Source organism: Oenanthe melanoleuca, chromosome 4, assembly GCF_029582105.1.
Source record: "Oenanthe melanoleuca isolate GR-GAL-2019-014 chromosome 4, OMel1.0, whole genome shotgun sequence".
Taxonomy (NCBI): domain Eukaryota; kingdom Metazoa; phylum Chordata; class Aves; order Passeriformes; family Muscicapidae; genus Oenanthe; species Oenanthe melanoleuca.
This window is the reverse complement of record NC_079337.1, coordinates 42,958,263-42,982,917: the sequence shown is the minus strand read 5'-3', so window position 1 is coordinate 42,982,917 and position 24,655 is coordinate 42,958,263. Positions and strand designations below refer to the sequence as shown.

The 24,655-nt window shown below is 40.6% G+C and overlaps 1 protein-coding gene across 6 annotated transcripts in view; it reads right to left on the bottom strand.

Moving 5' to 3' along the window:
- DLC1 (DLC1 Rho GTPase activating protein) overlaps positions 1-24,655 on the bottom strand; it is a 237,986-nt gene that overhangs the window by 15,512 nt on the left and 197,819 nt on the right. For 5 of the 6 annotated variants that reach the window (XM_056489192.1, XM_056489195.1, XM_056489193.1 and 2 more), the window contains 2 exons: positions 9,020-9,091; positions 6,492-6,573 (listed from right to left, as the gene is read on the bottom strand). In XM_056489192.1, coding sequence (XP_056345167.1) covers positions 6,492-6,573; positions 9,020-9,091 — 154 coding nt within the window. Of the gene's footprint in view, positions 1-6,491; positions 6,574-9,019; positions 9,092-22,031; positions 22,149-24,655 lie in introns of those variants that run through there. The other variant, XM_056489197.1, reaches the window with a different exon arrangement.

Sequence of the window (24,655 nt, the reverse complement as noted above, 5' to 3'; positions counted from 1 at the left end):
CACATCCTACAAATTGTAATAGTTACTTTTGTTCTAAATAGCAGACATCCGAACCCTGAAACACTCAACCTTGACAGACTAAAAATAACAGAAAAGCCTTCCAATTTGACACTAGACATGTGACTATATTAAAAAAAGTATGCTTTAAGATCGTACTTCATAAGCTGAAGCTTCCCAGAGAAAAACTTATTTTCCACTCACTAGATGCCTATCTTGTTTTTGAACAATGATTATTTTCAATACAGTCCGGGGACAAGACAACTCATCAGTTTAAAAAAAAAACAACCAGAACATAGACCCAATTTCTGCTTCCTAAACTGAAAGTTTCTTCCATATATAAAAACATTTTTCTGAAAGACTAAAATTTAAACAAAAATAAATTGCTGCAGCAGCAATAGCTAACCAGCCTCTTTCTTCGTGAAATGTGACAGCAGCCTGGATACATATCTTGAAGTACATATGAATACAGATGAGCATTCCTCTATTCCTCAGTGAGCTAATCTGGTAGGTATCTCTAAACAATCAAAATTATCTTTCTTCTTTGCTCTTCCCCAGTCACTCATTGTGCAGGGCTGAGCACAGGCAACTTAAAACTCTGCAAAAGTCAGTGCTATTTGTGACACAGCTGCAAGGAAGGTTAGGCTCAGCTAAGTGCAGGCTGCCATGGTCTCCTGCCCTTCTCCATGTCCTTGTCTTCCCAGGAACTGCTCCAAAGACACATTCAACTAAAATCTGTACTGGCAAAGTGTGGTTAGAGAACTGCCAGTGCTATGGCAAGGCAAAAGGAAGAAACAGGCTGGGCATGATGCAGAAGGCAGAAAAACTGAAGCAGCAGCTTCATGGAAAAGTGATAGTTTAGTCCTATGTCAATACTTCTGCTCATGAAACTGTACTGTGGGCTGGATGAGGAGACTAACTGAGCTGCAAACCAATCTTTCAATGTTTCTTGGAGTTTAATTTCCCCTGGGTCAGTACCCTGAGCTGTGTGAAGAGTTGTGTGTGCAGGGAGGAAGCACAGGAGTAGGGCCACCCCTTTCCTTCAACTGGACCACAGCCCAAATTCAACAGTGGCAAAGCTGAGCTTTAAAAAGCCTAATTCATTCCAAAGGAAGTTATGTAATTTTCACATAAAAAATCGTTTGAGCAAAGTGAAAAGAAGAGCCTGTATCTGCAGTTTTGAAAAACTAAAAAATTAAAAAAATGCTGACATGCCCTATTGCTTCATATGAATTTTCTCAGCCTCATGAAACTTGTACTTGAATGTAGAAAATGTGTGCACAGGGAGAATTACTAGTTTCTTCTCTTCTCCCTTGCCTTTTATGCACAGGATTGGCTACAGATGGTATTTACACAGGGCTTGATCCTGAAGCCATCAAAGAAAATGGGAAAGCTGCTACTGATGCTTTTGCTGCAAGTCATGAAGTAAAAAAGAAATGGCAGTTTGATCTATAATTAGACCCAGTCACAACACAGCAGAGAAGAAGAGAAACAGGAAGAATTGCCATGGATCAAACAGCAGGGCAGTGGCAGGTTAGAAAAGTTATCCAGATCTCTCTTTTTTAATTCAGATTTCATCTTTGCTCTGAATTTAGAAGGCAAAATGCTCAGTCCTGCTGGCCACAGCTGGTGGGTACATGCACAAGTCCAGTGAATTCAGAGGAATTGAATTTATGGTGTGGGTGAAGGGTGAATGTCCCATCTACATGCTACACACAAAACTGTTTGGTTTTTTTCAAGAGGCCACACAAGCATCAGAAAGCTCTGCTATAAACACATTCTCCTCTCAAAGTCCTGGACCTCAAGACCAGGAAATATTAAACTGGTTTCAGTTCCATATTGTGTAATAATTTACAAATTTCACAGTGTTGCAACCTTTGACTTATGCAGAGAGAAGTTACCACAATCCCTGGATCAGGCTTTATCTAGCTCCAGCCTGTCTGACCACTAATAAAGACAATCTCTGATTTCACAAAGATTACATCCCCAGACTTCTCTCCTACTCAACTAAAACCCCTGAAATAGCTGAAAAAGGGTAGAGCAAAGACCTTTATTTTTACAGAGGGTATTTAAAAAAAAAAAAAATCTCCTGGCACACACATCACAAAAATTAGTACAAAGGTGAGATAAGATAACCCCTAATGAATGAGGTTAAATTCAATAGCAGTGAGGCAAATAAAGTCTCTGTTACATATTTGACATGGATGCATCTCAAAAGCAGTTTCCCTTTTAAAATCTAAATGCTCTGTAGTTATTGTATCAGGTCTGCAACTTCCATTACATACATCACACATCCTGCTTCAACTTCTGCTCAAATTCAGGAGTGTCAAAGTCCATGAATTACACACCACTGAAAATACAGTACAATATGCAAAATTGCTTTCCAAACACATTAGTGTGTCTTAAAATCTAAGCTTACAGTTTGGGTTGTCAGTATGAGATTTACCTATAGAACTGTAATTAACCTTCACATATGCTTAGCAATACTTTTAAAGCCTATAAGCACATATTCATTTTCTACAGATCTTCTCAGCAAATTGATGCTAGTTAATAGCCACGATTTTCTCTTCTGGGTCTGGACCTTCTCCTTTGTTAACTCCACTCCCAGGTATAAGTTCACTTATCATTTCCTTACTGACAGTCAGCAGACCTGCCTCATTCTTCCCAAACCAGTCTCAGTGACACCTTCCTGAAGACAAGATGGGAAGATGGAGGGACAGGGCAGGATTGCTGCAGAGAGCAGCTACAGCCCCTCACACTGCCTGGCTGTCTCAGGCTCAGTTTTGACTATACCTCCCACCTTGGCCACTCTCTGGATGACTGTCTGGATGACAAGACAATATTCTTTCCCATCATTTAGAGAAATGTCTTTGAGTCAACCTTCTCTATACATCTTCACATTCAGAGGTAATCTTACTCCCATGGAGCATTCTATTTCCAAGACATCACTTTTCCTCACTCTCCATGGATTCCTACCTCGGCTCTCATTCTCTTTCACCTCAGCTCTGCAAACCCCTTCCTCCCCAGGGTGACCAAGGCAGCAGGACCTTCCTCTCCATCCTAGACAGCAAGTCAGCACATATCAGCCCTGAGTGGCCATTACCCAGCCTGAACCTGCTGCACCCAAAACATGAGGCACTGGAGCTCCTCTCAGAAATGAGCAAGCGATGCATTTTTATTAGTCTTCTCAGAAATGGCCAAACTAGTTTAGCCTGAACTTTGTTTAAGAGAGGCAGCCTGAACAAGACATTCACCACAAAAACCTGCAGTGTGAACAGCTAACTTCTAAATTAAAATGTGGGTTTATGACGTGAAGTCTTTTTTAAACTAGTTACCAACTATGTTGGGTATAACACCAGGTAATTAATTTTGTTCTCATTAACAGTTCTCCCCCCATGCACCCAAATAAAACAGTAACAATGCAGAATACAAGATTTATGCATTTTAAATTACAATTTTGAATTTGAGGAACTGTGTGTTCTAGCTTTAAAGTTTAAAATATTTTCTTGATGGACTTCATAATTCCACTTATAGAGCAAAGTCCAGGTCCATTATACATGTAACTAACTGTTATACAAGGGCCTTCTTATCTCAGTGGACAGCCTCTGCTTTGGCTCCTGGGGTTCATCTGCATGTTCTTCTGCAAAGGAGGTCAGCTCTCCACAGACCAAATGATACAAACAGTGAGTACATTACAACCAATTTCTCGGATGAGAAGTCCCGGTGATAAAAGATTAAAAAATCTCTTTCATATATAGTGTAACAGATTCCTAGCTATGCATAAGGAGATTTAAAAGGATTTCTATCTATGGCTTGCTGTGTATTTTGTATTTAGCAACAACCTCTAGGATAAGCACGTTTCAGTACTTAGTTTCAGCAGCACATGATGCATCCAGTTATCCTCTGGAGATAAATTCCCAGTCATTAATCTACATAAAGTTTTATGAAATCAAGGCCAGCATTGGTTTGCACATACACTAAAGAAAACATCCCAGAAAATTAAAATACAGTCATCACTCTTACATTTTTAACCTTACATTTCACAGTAATATCACTAAATGACATCTCATAACCATCTCTTGCTGACTGCTACATACTGTCTATGTAGTTCAAGTCTCAACCCACTTTTCAGATGAAAATTTTCCTTAAAAAACATAATGGGAGTTAATTTTCCTACGTACATTAATAAAGTTATTAAATAATAACAATACTGTTCAAATGTAAGCTATCATTTAAAATGCTTCAAACTTAAAAAAGAAATCCCTGTCACTGTGATTTGTACAGTCTTTTTACTACAATTCTTTCACATACAGTTATCAGAACATGGAAATTAGAATTTCTGGGAAACACTGGCTGTTACACAGAAAAGCAGATTCTCAGCACAGACCTCTTACTATTTTGTTACCATCCACTGTGTATGTTCACTTTGCTCTGTGTTGAAAGTGTAAATAACTCGCAAAGTATTCTGATTTTCAGTTAAGAAGCAGTGATAGACTTACAGTTGTGAAACTGTTCACAGCCTTTACTGAGTAAACCCCTTTACTGTTTACACACTGACCGTGGCATGAGTCAAAATAAACTCAGGCTGCAGGCAGGAAGGCAGCATTCCAAACTATGTGCTTCTCCACAGTTTTTAAAGAGCTTTGCAAAATTAAACACAGAGGTGTGGAAAAAAAAAATCTAGAGGTGGAAATGTGATAATATACTGCTTTTGTCTAACACACATGGTAAAAGGCCAGATTCAGACATCTGAGATGGTTAACTGAATTACTTCCATTCCGTTTTGAGGTGGGATCTGAATGTTTCTGGATATACTGCAGCGTCAGTTTTAAACTTATTTTGTAAAGGATAATTCTGATGTATAAGCCACAGGCTTCAGAATGATACAGTTCAACCTTTAAAATCTTTGTCTCACAGAGATACAGAGCACACATTGCTATTTTCATCAGTGAGAATTAATTAATCCTAGGTTAAAAGGTATTCTTGGAGGAGAACACCAAAAGCAAAATATGCTGGCCTGACTGTATTTAGTTTTGCTGGTGAGGGAAGACCATGCTTCTGGGAATCAGCATTTATTTGCATTGCTGTACCTTCTGTTCAAGGACTTCACAAGTTCCAGAGCACACAAATAAGGAGACCAACACCTCATATTTGAATATCGATGGAATAGGGGATCCACACTTGAGTAAGGCACATCTCACATGAATTTTACATTAATGAGATTTTTCCCCTCCTAATGACTGGACAACAAATATGTTTTCTTAGATTGAAAATCTTGAAAATATTTCTGAAGAACTTTAAATTCCAGTCCCTCTCTTTCCCTTCCAAGTATGGCAAGTGATGGCATAAGAACACTATAAACTTAAAGCTGTTCTTAAAAGGGTTTTGTAATTCATTAGAATTACTGACATTTAGAGTTGCAGACACCATGTAGGATCCAAAAGCATTCATTTTGCAGGCAGTTTGGAAAGCTGCCGTACTGAAGGACAGAGCCATAAAACTGCACTTATTTCTAGGTAAGAGGAGATATGAGAAGTTAAAGCTTTTTTTCTTTTGCCATTTAAGATTGTGAACTTGCACTAGAGGAGGTAACTGACAGATGGATTAATGTTAGATAATGCCAGATGGGGCCATTGTGATTGCTTTTATGACCAAATTGGTAATGCTGAGGCTGTAGCTCTGTAAAAAACACCCTGCCACACACCAGCAAGACTTGCTCCCTCTTTTTTTCTACCTATCCCTTCTCCTGCTTCTGCATCTGGCTGTGGGGTCCTGCCCCATTCTTCACACTTACTGTATGGTTTTCCACCAATTTAATTTATTAACCCAGAAAAGGACTAGCAAGACCCTTTTTGAGGGGGTAGCCAGCTAAACTGGTTTGTGGAAGGAGCCCATAAACAAGAAAGATGAGTTAATGTGAGCATGTAGCTGAGGGAAGAGCTGTCTTTGGAGTAGTAATAAACTATTAGATTACCTTACATTATCCCTTTCAGTCATACCCACGTTACACAGGGCAATGCACTGAGGCCAGCATGAGGGTTTGCACAGAGAGCACTTTGTTTATACACACAGCATTTTGTTTGCATACACAGCTGTCCACCAAGGTAAGAAAGGAGAGTGATGGAGTGCACCAGCATTGCTTTGCTGATACTGCTTCCAAAACCCAATTCCTGTGTGGGAATTGCTGCTGCAGTTGTACGTGCAGATTGCTATAGCCAGCACAGCTCTGCTTTCACATGCCTAACTAATTTGGGAATTAGGAAAGAAAGCAAACAAAGACAAATAATAAAAAATATGCCTATGAAATCTCTTTCACAAAGATTCCTGCCACTCTCCTCCCAACTTTCTTTTAAATAACATCCCCAAACATTACTTACCCCAATAAAGTATTTTAATGAATACCACGTGCTTTTTCTGTTGTGCTTTTCCCAGGTACTTTCTATTACATAGGAAGGGTTTTGTTTCCAAATGCAGTGTGATTTTTATTCACCTACCTGCATAATGCCTCAATAGCATCCCTGTCCAGAAAGTCATGCTCTCGCTTGACTAGAGCAATGTCAATTGGAAAAAGGAGATCTGCAGGAAAAGAAACAGATGGAATCAAAGTGACGCTTATTCCCAGTGATGCCTTATTTCAAACAACCAGCTGCCTACAGTTGAGCTCATCAAGATGCCAGTGATTGGTACTTAGGTAAACACATGCTATCACCTCAATGCCTTTTCATCTACAGATTTTTGACATGCAGCCTTGATAACTGAAAGTTCCTACACAGAATAGAGGAAAAATGATTAAAGCAGAGATGAAACAGTGGGAGATGGAAAAAGGCAAATGCAAGCTTCCCCATCAGACATCAGAAGTGTAAACTAATTCAGGCTAGCTTTATTTAAAATAAATATGCAACCTCCATCAAAGTACTAATATCTCACATGAAAGAAAAAAGGCCAATAAATGCCAAAACTCTATGAAAGAATGAAAAAAAAAGCCTTGGATCTCCTTAGCTGTTAATTAAGATTTGACAATTTCATTAATGAGATATGGCTTGAAAAAAAAGCAGGCCAAGCTGCGTGGAGACCATACTGCCTCCTTTCCTTAGGAGATTATTTAGGTAAACAACTGGGAGACTGAGGGGGAGGAAACAATGTTGGCAGAGAGCTAAAAATTTATTACAGTTCTGAAGCAGCAAACACATATATATATTATTTACTGTACTCCACAGATTCCTGACTGTCATACAGGTCCTGATCTGGCATTCCTTGCGCAGCTAAAACTCCCACCCAAAGCTGCTGGTTCTTCAGGGCATACAGAAATACAAGGTCAATCTGTGAACAGATTGCTGCAGTTGCACACAATTTTCCTGATCCAAGTAATTGTCTCTGATTTTTAAAATTTCAATAGACTGGGAAGAATAAGTTGAAATGAGGAAGATAATTAAGACATATTAATTTCTGGAAAGGTATTTTTTATACTAGCAGAAAATGAACTCTATGAATTCAGTGAAGTGAATTCATTTTCTATGAATTCTATGAATGAATGAATTCTATGTCCTCATTTTCATAGCATTATAGAATGGTTTGGGTTGGAAGTACCTTAAATTTTATCTAGTTCCAAGCCCCCTGCTACAGACAGGGACACTTTCCAGTAGACAAGGTCACCTGTTGCTGCTGCCAGGGGACTTGCAAAGGACAGTGGTATAGTGTTTTTCAGAAAGGATAGCTGTCCTTTCAATAGGTATGGCTGGCCTTGCTCTCACTGCTTCTCTCTCACCTCTGTGGTCCTTTTGATGTTAGGCAGGACATGCTGTTACAATAGAAACTTCATGTAAGTTTAGAACCTCTAGGTAGGGCAATGGTAACACAGGTAGGACATGATTTCTGAATGCAAGTAATTTATTAGGGGATTGATGTCTCAGCATTATAAGAAACCCACAAACCCACATATTCATAGCTGAGAGTTTTGTCTCAGTTGTAACAAAGACTGGAAGTACAGTTCCAGCTCCATATCCCAAGAAAATCTTGGCATCTCCATTAGTATAGGAAAAAAAGAAGGAAAGGAAAAAAGAAAAAATAAAAGGAAATTTGATTTCTGAACAGGCAAAGAAAAGTTTTGCCAAGTACAGCTTTTGAAAGTGCTATTATCATCTCATATTGCCAATGCAGCTGCAAATCAAAGCTAAACAAGATAATTTTTCAAGAAGGTCAGCTCAGCATTTGCTGTAATTTTCAGCAGTTATTCACTAAATAAATGAACTTTCTATGCTCCTTCTTACAAACAGCAGCTGGAGTTTTCTTTGTAAAAATGAAGAGGCAGTAAAGGGAGCATAATAATTTCACTACAATGAAAGTAACTTTAAGTGGTGTGGGGGCAAATTATGAACAATAATATAGATATATAAAAAGGATGTCCCACTCTAAAACAAACTTCTACCCTGCATCAGAGTGTAAGAGCTGTATGCCAAACTCACAGGTTTCTAGTAGGTTGGAGAGGCAATGAAGAAAACAGTTCTAATTGAACAAAACCGTGTAAAAGCAGACACACAAAATGAATTCATCCCAGAGAAGGACAACTGACTGCAGGACTTGGGAATCATGAGGCATACAGATGTAGCCATGCATATGCAGAATTTTCTACTACTGTTACTGCTAAGAGAACACTAGCCGGTGGAGCTGTACACTGCTTTTGTATCTCTCCAAAACTGGGCTTGTAGCAGTGGATGACTAGGTTCCTTTTATTTTAACCAGAGGGAACATACAACAGTACTAAGCTTTGCATTTGCTTTATGATGATGTTTGGAAGATTCAGACTAAAACAGAAACCTGAAACAAATTCAAGACTCCTGCGTGCTTCAGAGTCTCATTGGGTTTGGTACATGTTTGTGTGCAGTGTGCAGCAGAGAGCAGCCCAGTCCCTAAAAGTCATCTTATATACTGGAACTTCAGTGGTGCTCCTGAGTCTCATTTATTGGTGAATACTACATCTCAGTGCCCAAAGGTTGCTGGGGGAGGACTGAGTCCAGGTGCCTACCTTCGTAAAGCTGCGCATACTGCGGGAACCCAGCAGCCCGCAGCCAGTCACAAGCTTCCTTGGCCTCGATTTCTGAAAGAGGACAGAAACAAACCACCTTCTGATTAGTGATCTGCAGAGAAAAAAACCTCCTCTCCCCCATTCTACTATCCCCACTGCCAAATAAGCACAAAGGTTTCCAAAAACTTTGAACTGAGACACACGTTTGCTTATCCCAGTTTGCTTTTCTTCTCACTATCAACATCTTAGATTCTGGAAAATCACTAACACTCAGCTGCTATTTATCAACAGCTCATCATTTTAATAGTGAGAGAAATAGGCACAAACAAAAACTGCAGCAGTTATGAATTATCCTGTACAGTATTTGTTAATACTAGAAAAAAACAATCTGCAATCAACATGAGTAGCGTTTGTTCAGCAAATCTTATGGTCCTCTTAGCACAACTACTTGGTCTTGACAGAAATTCCTTGCAGAGCCTGCATTAGTGTGCACTTCAACACCTTGTAGACAGTACTGACAGACTCAAGCCCAAGAACAACTGATGCACTGTACTGCAGCTCCTTGAAGCACATATTTACTACCCAACAAGAACCTGGTTTCATTGCAAGTCTACAAGCTATTTATGAGTGACTTGGTGTTTTACAGGAAGGTTTCCCTCACGCTGCCCAAAACAGCATGCCACAGAATGAAATTATTCACACACATATATGTTACACTGAAAGAAAGGAGTATTAGTCTGTGAATAAATAACATATAAATTCATTTGTTACTTAATTCAAGTAGAGAAAAAGAATACATTGTCCTATTAGCTCAAACTAGGAAAACATAAAAGGTACTTAGGGTATTCTTCAAGTGTTGAAGAAATGGATTGGGCTAATTATGTTCTTCAAAAAATTCAATAAAGTGCTACTGGGAATTTAACTCCCTGCTTAGAACTGATCAAACAAACAATGAGAAATCAGAAACTATTAAAGTTTGTCTGGCTTTGATTATATTCACTGTTCCTGACGGACCAGGAAACAAAAGCTTCATTATGCACAACTCGGTACACAATTTTGCCACCTACTTGGAGAGGATACTGTGGCTACCTGCTGCAGAAACCACGCACAAAGGGGCTGCTCAGAATTGCTCCAAATACAGGTTACTGCACACAGGGCATTGAAAAGCACAGTGCAAGTAAAATACCACAAGATTTTGTCACACTATGAAATATTCCCAATGAGGTGTAAGTACACAAAAATTGGATGAAATGGCAGGCACATTCTAGTGTCTCCAAAATGATGGCAACTTCCCCTCTCATTTTCCAAATTTCTACAATAGCGTTAAAGTATTTGTGCTTTGCCAGACTACTTTGCTAAGACACATATCCAAACCAAGGGGTTAAGGTGAGCCAAAACACAACATTCCAGATAAATAAACACCTAAAAATCCACTCCTGTTGAAGTCAAGACAAGCAAGCATTTATGCAACTTGTGTTTGCTTCACCTTTGGGTTATGGGACCACATGAGAACAAGCACGTACAGACATATTGACTTAGCTACTGATTAAGAAAAAGCATTCCTCAATTCCAATTGAAAACGATTACAAAGTTTTGCTTAAAGTAGTATTTCAGTTTCAGTATGCTAAGGAAATATGTGGGAAATTTAATAAAGAATAAAAAAAATCTAAGATGTATTTGAAACTTGTATGGCTAAAGCAAGAACAAACAAGACAATAGATTAATACTTCAGAAGCAATCAAAGTAGCAAAGCAAAAAATCTGCAATAAATTTTTAAAAGTACTTAAAATAAAATGCAGTATCTTATAGGTCCCATTCTGCAGAAGTGTCTGGATTGAATGAGATTTTTACTTGATTTAAAATCAGGGAAAAAAATTATCCTAGATAACAAGCATTTGTCAAAAAATGCAGGGAGATGCTTGCAGTGCAATTGAAAAAAGTGCCAGATTCCTTACTACTACAGCCACTCTTCCATGTGTTTAAATATTTGCTCACAGGTCCTTTACTGAGCACCCCAGGTGTATGACCTGCAAATTATTTCAAGAGCTAGAAAATTATGAAAATACATTCACTGGATTTTTTTCACCATTCTCTATAGAGGCTTTGTGTATCTTTTCTGCAAAGGTATATGCCAGTTATGTGCAAGTTATATTTTACTGGTACCCAGCTGTCATGTGCCTTTGGAATTTTCAGAGCATACTTGCTTTCAAAACACCTTTGGGAATCCCCCAAAAAGTTTTTCCTATCTGTCCACAAGAATTGCAGAGAACAGTAAAACAGAAGTGCACTTGTCCATCGATTAGACTATGTGAATGCCTAGGGTTGGATACAAAACAGTGCTAAGTGTTTAAAAGCCATATTTGCCCCATTTTCATAGGGCAAGCTGCAAGTCCTGTTGCAAGTCCTGGAAGGGAAAGGGTTGCAAGTTCTGTTGCAAGCCCTTGAAAGGGTGAAGGGTTTGGAGTACTATCCTGAAAAAGGGGGAGGGAGTACCCTGAGGTCAGGGTCTCTCCATGCCATCTCCACCCACACAAAGCATGGGTAAGAGAGGGACATGACAGGTACTGGTGACGTGTAGGTGTGTGGAGGTGGGACCTAAAAGAAATGCTCCTTTTGTTCAACTCCAGTTGGCCAAACTCAGGATTCCTCCTAGATTGTACTCCTACATGTTGTGACCAAAGGTAAAGATAATTTTTAACCCATCTTCTCTATCTCAAACTTGTTGGCTACTGAGGAGCCAGACAAGGAACAAAACTATGTATGTGCATGAAATTCAGGCAGATCAAAACATAGTCAGAGGGAGAATCCGGCCCAAGGTACACTGAATAAGCTGCACAGAAAGTTAAGTACGCTGACCAAGCTTCCTCACAATAAGAGATACAAATTTAAACAGCTGAGAGCTTGTCTAGTTAAAAAGTTCATTACCGCAGCTTAACTGGAATCTCTGTTTGAGAGTAAAACACACTGGTTAAACCTGAGGTTCTGGCCAGATCATTTAAACTACCCTAGAGGTAGAAGCTCATTCCCACAATTTCCAAATTCCAGCTTCCAACTCAGCAGCATTAGCCTTGGGACTCTTGGTTTGCTAGCTGTCAGTCTGATATCCAAGTGGACATGAGAATATTTATGTGCAAGTCCTTGTCATCCTGATCAATGGCAATCAACATAATAAGAGACAAAAGAAAGAACAGGTCTTCCAAAATCAGACTTCCAACTACTTCTAAAAACATTTAGAAGGAACAGAGCATTCAATAGCCTTTGTTCAGTATCCCAGGGGACATAGGTTACAGATGATTATCTGAGCTAGGAACTCGCTGTCAAGCACAGCATTTGCTTGGTTGGGGCCAGCTGATAGCCACAGGGAGGAGAGGAAACTTGCAGAGGAACTCTACACTGCTTTCCAACCTATTTTAGGAAAGTCCTACTTCAGCCACAATTTGCAAAGCAATTTCTGATGAACCCCTGGCAGCTGAACTGATAAGCTGCTGCAGGCAAAAGATTGGTCTCACTCCCTCCTTCCCACTCCATCCCTGCACTGCCCCTTCCTTTCTGAATCAAACATCCTTGCCAGTTAAAACCTTTACAATAAACTACCATTCAGCATACATTCCAAGCAAGAAATGTATGTGCAGCTTTTCAGACATGCATCCTGTGCCCTCCCCCAGCAGCAGGAGGTTCTTGTACAAAAAACCGCTGGCAAGAAAGAAATTGTGCTATTATTTCTAAATGTCCCGATACATAAAAAAGAACAAAACCAAAAAACCGAAAAGACTCTTAGAAAGTAAAACAAACCAAATTAAAAAAACCCCACCCAAATTCCCAAAAAAACCAAAAAGAAGTACAATGAAGTCTTTATTCTTGGTGTCGTGTAAGCAAACAAGAGGCAAATGTGTTAAAAAGGAAACAGGAAATTTTTATTGGAAACAGCTTTATTTGTTAGTCTGTTTTAAAAAGCAGTCCTCCATGCTCAAATCAAGGGTAGGAGTTCCTTTTGTGTGTGGTTGGGAACCATTAGTCCTTATTTACCCTCTTCCAGAGGGATTAGGAGAACTCAGTTCTTCCCCAGAGTAATAAATGAAAATGGGAAAGGAAATGGGAAATTCCTTTTTTGTTAAAAAACCCAAAGTTTGTTAACTTTGGTTAATCTTGGTTCTTGGCCTTGTAAGTTTGCAAATTTAGACCTTCAGAGTACGAATATCTCAATTAACACCTTGTTTGAAACTGCAGTTGCAGAAGGGAGAACTGTAAGATATCTATATTCTTTTGTTTAATGATACTTTCTCTCCCATTGAAAAACCACAGTGATGCTGCAATAACGTTCTTTCAGAAAAAAAATCATTGTAGCAGTCCAGTTAAGACAGTAACAACATTTACTTTCATTCTTCTTCTTTGCTTCCATGAAATAACATGCAATATAAACACTAGCTCTTTCAGGGTCTTCAGGACAAGGTGCAAAGCAGATGTATCTTTGTACAGTCATGCATTGACTCAATTTTCACCTAAGTGCTAAACATCTTATGAACAGTTTTTCCAAGCAGATGGTTTCCTCTTGCCTCAGCTCAGACACCTTTACAATCATATTAGCACCTCCACACCTCAGTTCTACTCATCTCACCTTTTGGCTCTGTTAAGAGAGCAGCTTGTAAAAATCTGTAGAGACTGGTAAAATCAGCACTATCAAAATCAAATTTCATATTTCATAGAAAAAAATGGGCTTCACTTCTTAAGTGTCATACATAACAGTTCTTTTTTGAGCTTCTTAATTTCATCTTGATCTTAATTTTTAAGTAAGTTATTCTAGTTGAAATTCATTATTTGACTTTTCTTTCAGAAGAGAAACAAAAACTTGTAGAAATTGAATAAAAATCACCTTCTTGAATAAGCTGGCAGGAGAGGCTCTCCCATACAGGGCAGAGAATGATTCCAGATTTTCATGAAAGCTGGAGATGAACACACTATCTCCTTACTTTAATGCCTAAAACTCCACAGACTATCTGCATGTTTGCTAAGGCACAGAGGAGCACATGGAGCACACAGAGCACAAAGGATTTGTCCTCATCCAGGACTGATGGTCCATTTTAATGGCTGCAAACAGCTGGCACTCTCTTTTTCTGTCTGTATCAGAAATTACCCCTCCCTACATGTCATGCCTCTCTGAAACTTCTGGTGCTTTGTAAAATTTTTGTTCCACTCAAAAACACTGTTCTAAGCTATTAAGAAACTTGAGATCATTCAGGACCATTTTTTTTTAACACCAGCTGTGGTATATGTGAGAAATATTCTTCTTTGGATAGAATTCCACTGCACAAGTACAAGCAATCATTTTTCCTAGTGCTTGAATTGCACCCCTGACATGTGAATTGTGGTCCCAACACTAGACTTGATCACACTATCCAACCACTCAGTCTATAGACACATGAACACAGATGTGAAATCTGAGACAAACCGGGGAAATAACTGCATTGTGGCAGCTGTCTACAAATGAGCAGCCCAGGCATTAAAAATGATAAATCAGTTCTGTGTAATGTCATATGCCTGCAGCCCTTTAAAGTTGGGACAGTATGACTGACTTCCTAAGAGTAAGCCTGTTATGTGTCCATGGCCTCAGATAGTTTTCACTTTGAAGATATGTGACTGTTGGTTGAAAATAATTAAATTCCTTCTCATAAGTCTGTTTTTCATCAACCTCATATTGTTAAATATTCCTTAGGCAGTATCATTAACTTAGTACTCCACACCTTTCAAGAAAGCAGCACACAGAAAAGATTAAAGAAAGCAAAAATATAATTAGTGAAGAACAGCATTTTATAGGGATAATGGTCTGAAACACAAACCTGGGAAGTTTGTCAATAAATATTTGACCCCTAAAAACTACAGCATTCTGAAAAGCCCATTAAAAGCTCTTGCCAAATTTCTAACACATTTGGAATTTATTCTACTTCTAGGAGAACAATCTAATCTTATACAACTGTTCTAGAGTAACAGTCTGACACATTCAGTCTATGAAGGATGCATTTCTAGAAGAACCAGTGAGATCAAGAGAACATAAAGCACAGCTTTTGAACTGCTTATGAGCTTGCAGGTTTTGAAGTGAAAGCTAACAACCTTCCCAAGAGAGTAACTTTCCTCCTTTCACCTTCAAAGTGCAAGTTACATTTTGCAATTGCAGCTGCCTTTTTTGATGTGCTCCTGTATTTCACTGTGCTTCAATTTACCTTCTACAGTCAAATGATACATGCTGTGACCTCCACTTACTGCTGCCTGCCTCAGCAATCAATTTAAGCCAGTCAATTTAATTAATGAATGTGCAACTTTAGGAAAATACCTCTTATTAAAAACTTTCAGAGGGATGGGGAGAAGGGAACTCACAAATTCCTGAGGGAAACCATGTATGACACCAAATACATATAGTGCTTTCTAGTCATAAAACCCCTAGAAACTCAGATATTCCACAACTATACGATGCCGACTAAAAAAAATACTCTCTTTGTGTTGTCTCCTGCTGGCTTTGGGTTAAACATGGGACTGGCTGGCTTTTTCAAGTTACAGAGCCTTGAAGCAAGACAGTAACTATGCAGTTGATGTTATGTATAAACCACAGGACACTGGGAGAAGAAACAGAGTATGTTTGGAATTTGTGTGGGAACAGATGAAGAAGTAAGGAAACAGATGTTTAAGATCATATATTGATGTTTTCTCTGAAAAAAAAAAAAAGCAGGAAGCTTGAACACCATTTTTTTTTCAGTCAGCAGAACTTTTGAAAAAAGCAAATGGCTTACTTCCACTGATAGGATTTAGGCTTGTTTATTTCCTTATTGATGAAAGCTAAATAAAAATAAAAATAAAAAATAAAATTTTAAAAAAGTGTAAATGTGACTGGTTTCCAAAATATCTACAGAGTTGTATGTTGGCTGTATGTACTTTCCCTCCTTCCCAACTAGACGAAATTACAGATTAGAGTACTTTTAATTCCTCACTAATACTCTTGCTAGCACAGCAAGCACAATACTGCTTTTGTGGACCAAAATTTAATTATTAGACTTCAACTTTTTCACCGTCTTTAGCATATCAAAATCACTTAAGAACTTTTTCAGCTCAAAACATAAAAAGAAAAACAGCAATTGTTGAAAATATTTCAACCTTTTAGAAATTGAGCCAACACTTGTTAAAATCAATGGGAGTCTCCATAAATTTCAGAGGACTTAACTAGGACTTTCCCAGTGTGGATCTGTGAGTCTCTAAAACCCAACAAAACTTTTGCAGGAATAAATGGGGTCAGTTTCATTATTCTTAGCATGGGGAGAAACCCAGGTTTTCATCAGAGCACAAGGAAGGACAGTGCCTGATGGCAGGAGGTCAGAGAGGGCATAACCACCACCTCTTGAGCATGCCCTGACTGGCAAGACATCCTTCCCTCTGCCACGAGGAACAAGCACAACTGATAGGCTCCAAAAAACACCAAATCAACATAATTTTGGGATCTAATACAGGGTTACTGAAATGAAGGATATCCCCCATGTGTCTGTCAAGCCCTTTCCCTACACACTCTGTAATAGATTACAAATATTGCTTATTTATTTAACCATTAAATATGCTTCTAGCTGCCCAAAGTCAGCTGCATTACTTCCTAACTTGTTGAAGACTTTGGGAAAGCATATTCTAGGATACAAAAGAATCATTACAACTCCTGGTTTACACTGCAAGTCAATAATTTATTTCCAAATAGGTTTTTGTTTTGTTGATGTTTTGGGTTGTTTTTTTTTTTTTTTTTGTTTTTTTTTTTTTTTTTTTGCATTTTGAACATATACAGGAGAATTGGGAAAGAAATTTAAAAACTAATGTGATCTGAGGATAAAAACAAACTTTGTTAGATCAGAAAACTATGACTTGATGTGGCAGCTTTCCTGTCAAATAAAACTCTTTTTAGATTAAAGATGGTCCTCTCCCATCTTGTTTTTAAGAAGGTTCACAGATAAAGAGGAACAAGATGTCAAGAGACTTGAAAAACCCTCAAGAAATAATTGGGCACGTGGGTTATTTATCTGGCCTGCTTAACACAGGGTGGTCTTGGAGGAGGATTATTTGGGGCAGAGAAAGCAGTTAGTCAAATCCTCTGATGGAGGTCATGTTGACAGATTCCAGAGTGAGAAATCAACCCCTCCTCCAAAGAGTGGGAAATAGAAGATGACTTTAACCTTCTCTTCTCCTAGAAATCACTTGGTTAGCATGACCTTTGAGAACACATTGAAGGGCAATCATTAACCATTGCTACTCCCAAGCCCAGCATGAGCATCCTCCAATTGTCCCCTGTGTGTTGTGGTATGCAAGCTCACACAGAGTGCAAAGCTCAGCTCAAAGGCTCATTTAGCTCCAGAGGGAGGCAAAAGTGAGTAGGCCCAGCATAACAGATACTTCATCTAAAAAAGGCACAAAATGTGGGGCTACCTGTTCAGATCTAGGAAATAACAATGCTGTATAAACTGATCTGAACTGGCCCAATGGTTCATACAAAAGAAAACACATTTTCTAGAGAGTTACTTCTTTGAGCTTGTTAAGCCTCAACCTCAAAAGTATCCACGCATGTAGGGAGAACTGTATGGCAGAATGACTACCTTTACATCACAACCATTTACAGCCAACCTCATTGATGATCCAGTCCCAAACTACATCCTTGTGGATGATACAACACTAGATACAAAATACCAGCAGCACTGAACTGCCCAGCAGAAAGCTAATTGCATCACAGACAAATGCCTTCTTCCATGATGCAGAATTAAAGATGCAAACATGGATTTTTCCAAAGCAAATATTACTATGAACATCATCTTTTCAGATATTAGAGACAGTTACAGTATTGTCTGAGACACTGCATACTTGAAAATGCTTCTCTCAGTACAAGGTCTCATGGTCACATTTTGTATGGATGGAAGAAGAAGGAAAGTTAAAACAGATCATGAAGCTTTTCACTGGAAAATTTCTTGTAGCTGATATCTTAGGAAATCTGTTCTTAGAACTCATGGAGAACAGAGGGAAGGGTGGTCAGCAGAGCATCCAATTCCATAAGTCCACACAGTCACAGAGAGAACATCCCCAAAATACAAAAATGCAATGGGGGAGGAGGGGTGGGGGGGCTTGTATTTTTGTTAATCCTGAAACATCAGCACATTATAAGAACAGGTTTGGGGAGGTCAAACTGTGTCCACCACTGGCTTCAGCAAATGTCTTTCATGCATCTCCTTAGGAATCATTCTTAGTACAGACTACTGCACTTGAATAGAAAGATTTAGACAACTGTAAAATAAATACATTTAAACTGAAGTCTACAGAACTCTGCACCCTTTTAGACTTTAAAAAATGCCCCACTAGAACTAAGTGAGCCATCCTATTGTGTCTTCATTAGGAGAGAGACCAGATAAACTTTTTCCTTATCTTGTCTCACCTACCATCGTCCTTTCCAATGGAAACAAATACTAGACAATATTTGAAAGAATTTTCATTCTAAGAAATAAAAATGCTTGTCATGCTCTTCTAAATGCACCAGAGTAGTTCCAAATGGTCTGTGGTATTACCTGTAACTTTCTGATAATGCAACTTAGTGAATTACAGCTAGCTGGCTAAGTAATTCTCAACTCTCTTTTGATTCTGACAGTTCTGCCAATGTTATATTGTACTGGTAGATCTACGGATTTCAAAGATATGCTGAGTGGGATAGGGTAGCACCGTCAGCATGAATGGCAGAGTAAGTGTAAAAAGAACCAGAAAGTTCCAATCACAGCCCAATCCTGTGTCTCTTTCATGAGAACTGCTCATCATTGAAGACAGAATTTGGGTTTTCCTTCAAACAGGAGAAGGGAAAGTAGACAAGAAAAAAAAAAGGAAAAACTTGCCAAGAAACTTTGGCAATCAAAAAACATGCAAGACAATCAAGATACCCTGCACCATGCAGAAATACTGATTGCTTAGGTACAAGCAAGAAATATGCCTGGAATTGCTGAAATTATCAAAATCACTGTTTATCTACACTCACTGCATTACTGTAGAGAATACAGAATTTTGCAATTAATTCACCTTGAAACACTGAGATTCAAACTATAAGCTGAATAATATGATATCCAAAGAATATGTATAAATTATACAGGGCATAATTTTTTTATGTAGCGGAGATCAAACAAGCAAAATTTCTGTGAACTGTAGATCATTTGATTGCTGTATTTCTATAACATGCACAAGAAGGAAGGGGAAACATCTGAAGTTATTTTTATTTCCCCAAGTCTTCTGGCCATACTGTATGAATGCTAGGGTGGGTCTGGCATTGTCTGAAATGTGTCAGGGTCCTTTTGCATAGCCTCATTTCCTTCTTCCTGTCGCTAGGAAGGATAGTTAAGCATGAAAAGTGCTTGTTTACAGTACAGGACCATCCTGTTAAGCACATGAGTTCTCTTCCTCTGTCTCCTTTTAACCAGCCAAGGGTGCATTGTATTTATGCTCAAGCCAGTAGCACAACTCCCATCAGAGGAGAACTGGGAGAGAAGTCTGAATCTCTCAAGAAGCACAAACATAACATAGTGTGCTATCCTGCCTAGGAAAAAACCCAACTTTATAGTGCAAACTGCATCTCCAAATATTTGTGGAACTCATAAATTCACATGCCTCAAACAAACCACTGCCTAGAATGTAATGGATCAGAAGGACCAGAAAAGTAAAACCAAGCCACCTCATCTCCTTTTTCTAGGAATCTTAATATAAACATTCCAGATTAGTGCATGAGTACAACTACAGTACCTTATTTCCACCCCCTACCAGAGACAAAATACACTGGGAGCTTGTGAATTTCCATGAGTACCATGAGTACCTCTCTGGCCCAGCAAGGGCAGCTGCAGAAGTGGCTGGGAAGACACTGACTCAAGAGTTAAAAATCAGACTGAATCTACACTACTGAGAAATAAAACCAAATAAAACCACCAGATATGTTCTTCCTGTTAACTACCAACCACTCAGAAATGACATTTTATGACATGTAGGATGCTTAGGCCTTATAGTGTTTAAAACAATGTATCAGCACTTCCTTTTGATTAAAAAAAGTATCAATTAACAACCCGAGTTATTTTAAAAGAAGATGGGATCAGGAAGTCCTAGAGGCCACAAAAGGTAGCTCCAAATGCTCTGATTTCTATGAACTTGTAGGTGAAAGGAATCTTGTCAAAACAATATCTACATCTTCTCTTGCATATACTGTATTCTATAATCAAAGAATCTCAGTCCTAATTATGACCCCATCAGCAAACTGAAGTAGTAACCCAAACCCATTAATTTGAGAGACATCCATCCCACTTCCTGGCCATCCCAGCCTTTTTATTTTTGTTTTTGTTGCTTCTACTGGAGATGCAGAGCAGGATGCCTAGAGGACAGGAGTAATAATACCTGATAGATACACGATAGCAGCCTACAGCTGTGGAATCAACAGACACACCTAATACCAACTCCATGTGCTGTCAGCCAGCAATGGCCTGCTTGCCAGACAGATGCTGAATCAGCCTGGCACTGAGCTGTTGACAGATTCATACTCAGAGGCTCATAAGAAATCTGCCTTTTATCTTCCTTAAATTCACTACAAAACAGCCTTAAAGCATGACCTGACTCAGAGAATTGTTACTAAACTGCTGTTAGGAATTTCTTGATCAGGGCAGGGCAATTCAAACAGATCACACTTACTCCTGTAAAAAAATTAAAAACATCTATAATTGATGGCTAAGATAAAATTGCATTCTTCAGTCTTTCAAATCAGATGTGTTAAGTACTATGACACATAAGGCAAAACCTTCTGACTTAGTTAAATACATTGTTTAAACATAGTTATTTCTTCAAATTTTCCCAAAGAGAATATGAGGGGGCAAAAACCCGAAAGAAATCTGTTGTAGCAAAAGTAAGTGCCTTGACTGGCAACAGAGCTCATTAGGTTCGTGGCAACACATCGCTCAACAACTTCACAGTTTTGGTGGAACTAAGTCATTGCAGTGGTTTGCAAAGAAAAGGAGACGTAAAACTGACAGACTGGAAAACGGCATCGGCTTTCTGTTTTCCTCGAGAAGGGAAAAAGGAAGAGGGGGGTAGGGGTGAGCCCGTCTGGCAGGAGGTGCTGCTCCTCCACCGGGATCAAAGCTGCCGGGGGTGACATCAGGGCTGGCCACCGCCGCACGGGGGGAGCCACCGGGCTCCTGGAGGCCATCGGGCTAATTACGGAAAACTTCAAAAGGAACTCGACGGTTCCCGTCTCGCAAGGGCTCCCAGAAAAGAAAAAAAAAAAAAAAAAAAAAAAAAACAAAAAAACAAAAAAACAAAAAAACAAAAAAACAAACAAAAAAAAAACCAAACCACCCAAAACAGAGAGAGACGAAAATTACGGGGGGAAAAAAGGAAACGGGAAAAAAAACCCCAAAAAACCAAAAACAAACAAAAACACCAAACACACAAACAAAGCAAAACAAAACAAAAAAACAGCAAAAAAAAGAGAGAGAGATGACGCCACGGTGATCTTCAGGGAGCGGCCGCATCCCGAGCGGCGCTCCGCGCCCGCGGCACCCCCGCGTGTTAACCCTTTCGGCCGCGCTTCCCGGACACAGCGGCAATCCCGGGCTGGCGCAGCGGCAATCCCGGGCTGGCACTGCGGTAATCCCGGGCTGGCACAGCGCAAATCTCGGGCTGGCACTGCGTAATCCCGGGCTCTGCAGCGCTCCCGTCTCACCTGGGGCTGCCGCCCCGACGGCGCTTCCCACCGCGCACACGGGGCCGGGACCCGCGGCTGGGGGCACCGCACGGCGGGACGGGGCAGCCGCCCCCTGCCAGCGCCCTTCCCGGGAGCTGCGGGATAACACCAGCGGATCCCGACCCCCGCTGCCCCCCGCTGCCCCCACGGCGCTTCCCGGCAACGCCGGCCGCGATGCGCGGAGCCCGCGCCCCCCGGCGCGCAGCCGCCACCCCCCAGAACGGGCCGGGAGGGGATCCCCGAGCTTACGTGTGAGGATCATGGTCTCCGCCGGCCGCGGGGGCTCCGCGGGGCTGCCTGCGGGGCCGGCTGGCTGCGTCCCTGCCCGCCTGCCCGCCTGCCTGCGCGGCGGCGGCGGCTCGCAAGTGACACCGGCCGCGGAGCAGCGCCGCGCCCGCCCGGCCCCTCACGGCCCCCGCCCCCGGGGCCGCCCCGCCCCCGGCCCGCTGCGCGCCCCCGCCGAGACCCCCGGGCGCGGGCACCCGGCCTGGGCACGGGCCTGCTGCGGCTGAGGGAGCGGGGACACGGGCGGGCACTGGGCACACTGGGCACACACTGGGCACACACTGGGCACACACTGGGCACACACTGGGCACGCACTGGGCACGCACTGGGCACACTCTCACTCACACACTGGGCACACACTGGGCACACTCTCACTCACACACTGGGCACACGCTTACAGACACAGTCGTGCACGCCCCCGTGCACACGCACACACTCACACGAACGCGCACACACACATACCCTCTCCTCTCCCCCTCCACAGCACGTCTGGGCAGTCCAGGGGAATTGCACAAACCTAAGGTAATGCGGTCAAAGACGACAAAAAGGCTTCTGTGCCTTTTGTTCCTTCGGTTTTTAGTGGCTGTCAGCTCTTGCGGCGGCCAGGTTTATCAAAAGCAAAGCTCTCAGTACTTTTTCCGGGAAACACAGAGAAAAGAGTTGACTGAAAAGTCATCGTGGCTCCTTGGAGAGGTTTGGAATGGCCTGAGCAGCCCAAGGCATGGGGGATGCTGAGCCTTCAGCCAGCAGCAATCCGTGCAGGGCATGGCAGTCCCTCCCTCTCCACACAGCCTGCTGAAGAGTGCTGTGGAATTGTAGAATTCCTGAGCACCGTCAAATTCTCATTCTGAACCTGGATGGAAAGCAAAGCGTTTATCCTATGGGGACCACAGCACAGTGATAGGCAAGTCTTGGAGGTATCGTCTTCATAGCTGTGTGTCTGGGAGTTGCTACCTACAGCACTTATTCCCCTTTATATTTCACAAATTTTTTTTGAATGCTTGTTGCTTGGTTGACGCATTCAGGATTGTAAAATGGCACAAAACAGGTACTGCCAAACTATAAGCATGGAAAAAGTATTGTGAAAATCTGAAAATATCTGGACCCTGTCAAAGATTATGATTGGTTCATTTTCTTCCAAGCCAACATCATTTTTTATACTCACCGATGTTATTCTAACGTTCAGTTGTCATTTCTGCACTATGAATACAGATATAAAGTATACATAATGAGATGCTTGAGCTGGCAATTTCCTGAAGAATAAACATCTCCCCCTTCTAGAGGCTGCAAATTGTGGCCAGTTGGCCATTGTAGTGTTGTTTCTGGAAACCCCTACACAGCTCTAGGTCATTAATTTACTTTAATAGCTTAGAAGAGGATGGAAATGCACTATATCTTTGAGCTTAACTTTGCATATGTTACCTGCTTAATCAATTATTTCTTAGTATCTAACCTGGCTCATGCACTTTTTGGCATAGCCACATTTACCTTCATTTTTGAATGTTTCTTGTAAGGTCAGGATATATGTTTATTAGGTAGGTCAGGCACATAAAATGTTAATTCCTAACTCTAGCGTGGGGAAGACAGACATATGCTATGCCCCAGCTGTTGTACAGCCAAAGTAATCCCAATCTAATTGGCTTTCTGCATATATTGTCTTTTGTTTTATGCAGTTGGTAGACTAGTAAGTGTCAGAGTAGTCCTGATGAGATGAAGTATACTGGTTGCATATTGTGTGTGATTTTCAGTCTGAATTCCAGGGGAAAAAAAAAAAAAAGAAAAATAAATTTCTCCAGTAAATATCCTCAAAAGGAAGGGGTGGGGGGAAAGGAAAAAAAAGTACCAAGAACGTGTAGGGAAACATGCTGGCCCAAAGGCATTTCTAGCACAATAATAATGCTGGAACCTGGAGACCACCAAGTGTCAAGTTAATACCCTCTGTAAAAATCAGGGTTTGTTCCTGTAAACACAGACTGCCTAAGCTGCTTCCTGGACCAAGCCTTCATTTTGTATAGGAAGCTTTTGTATAGGACCCACAGGAAGCTTTTGAAGGAGGAGAGAATGGACTTCACAGAAAAAATGGGAAAGGTTGGGAGAACTTGGCATTGTGAAAGGGAACTGAAAAATATAAAAATGAGACATGCACAATAGGGAAGCAAAAATCCAAATTGAGAGGGTTGTGTGATACTTGCAAATCAATAATTTGAAATCAGTTTCATTTGAGGATTCTGAGAGGGTGAGTGATAAGATTGGTGAATACTTGACAAATGTGTCCCAGACACAGAAGATGGGAAACTCTCAGTAATTAAATCAAGGGTTATCATTCTCCCCTCTACCACTTTTTTAAATAGCAAATGAATGCTATATAATGAGGATGCTGACAATGAAACACTATGCTTGTGCTTTTGTTCAGCACGCCTGTTCTACTTGCAAATCTAATTAGCTTCCAGAGTAAAGGAGGAATGTCCATCCTCATTCAGTCTCTGCAGACATGTCAGAAACAGTGACTTTTGTGATGGAGCAGTCTGTCTGTTGGGATCATTGCTAAATAGATGCTGGAGGATTATCACTGACCTGGATTAGATTAT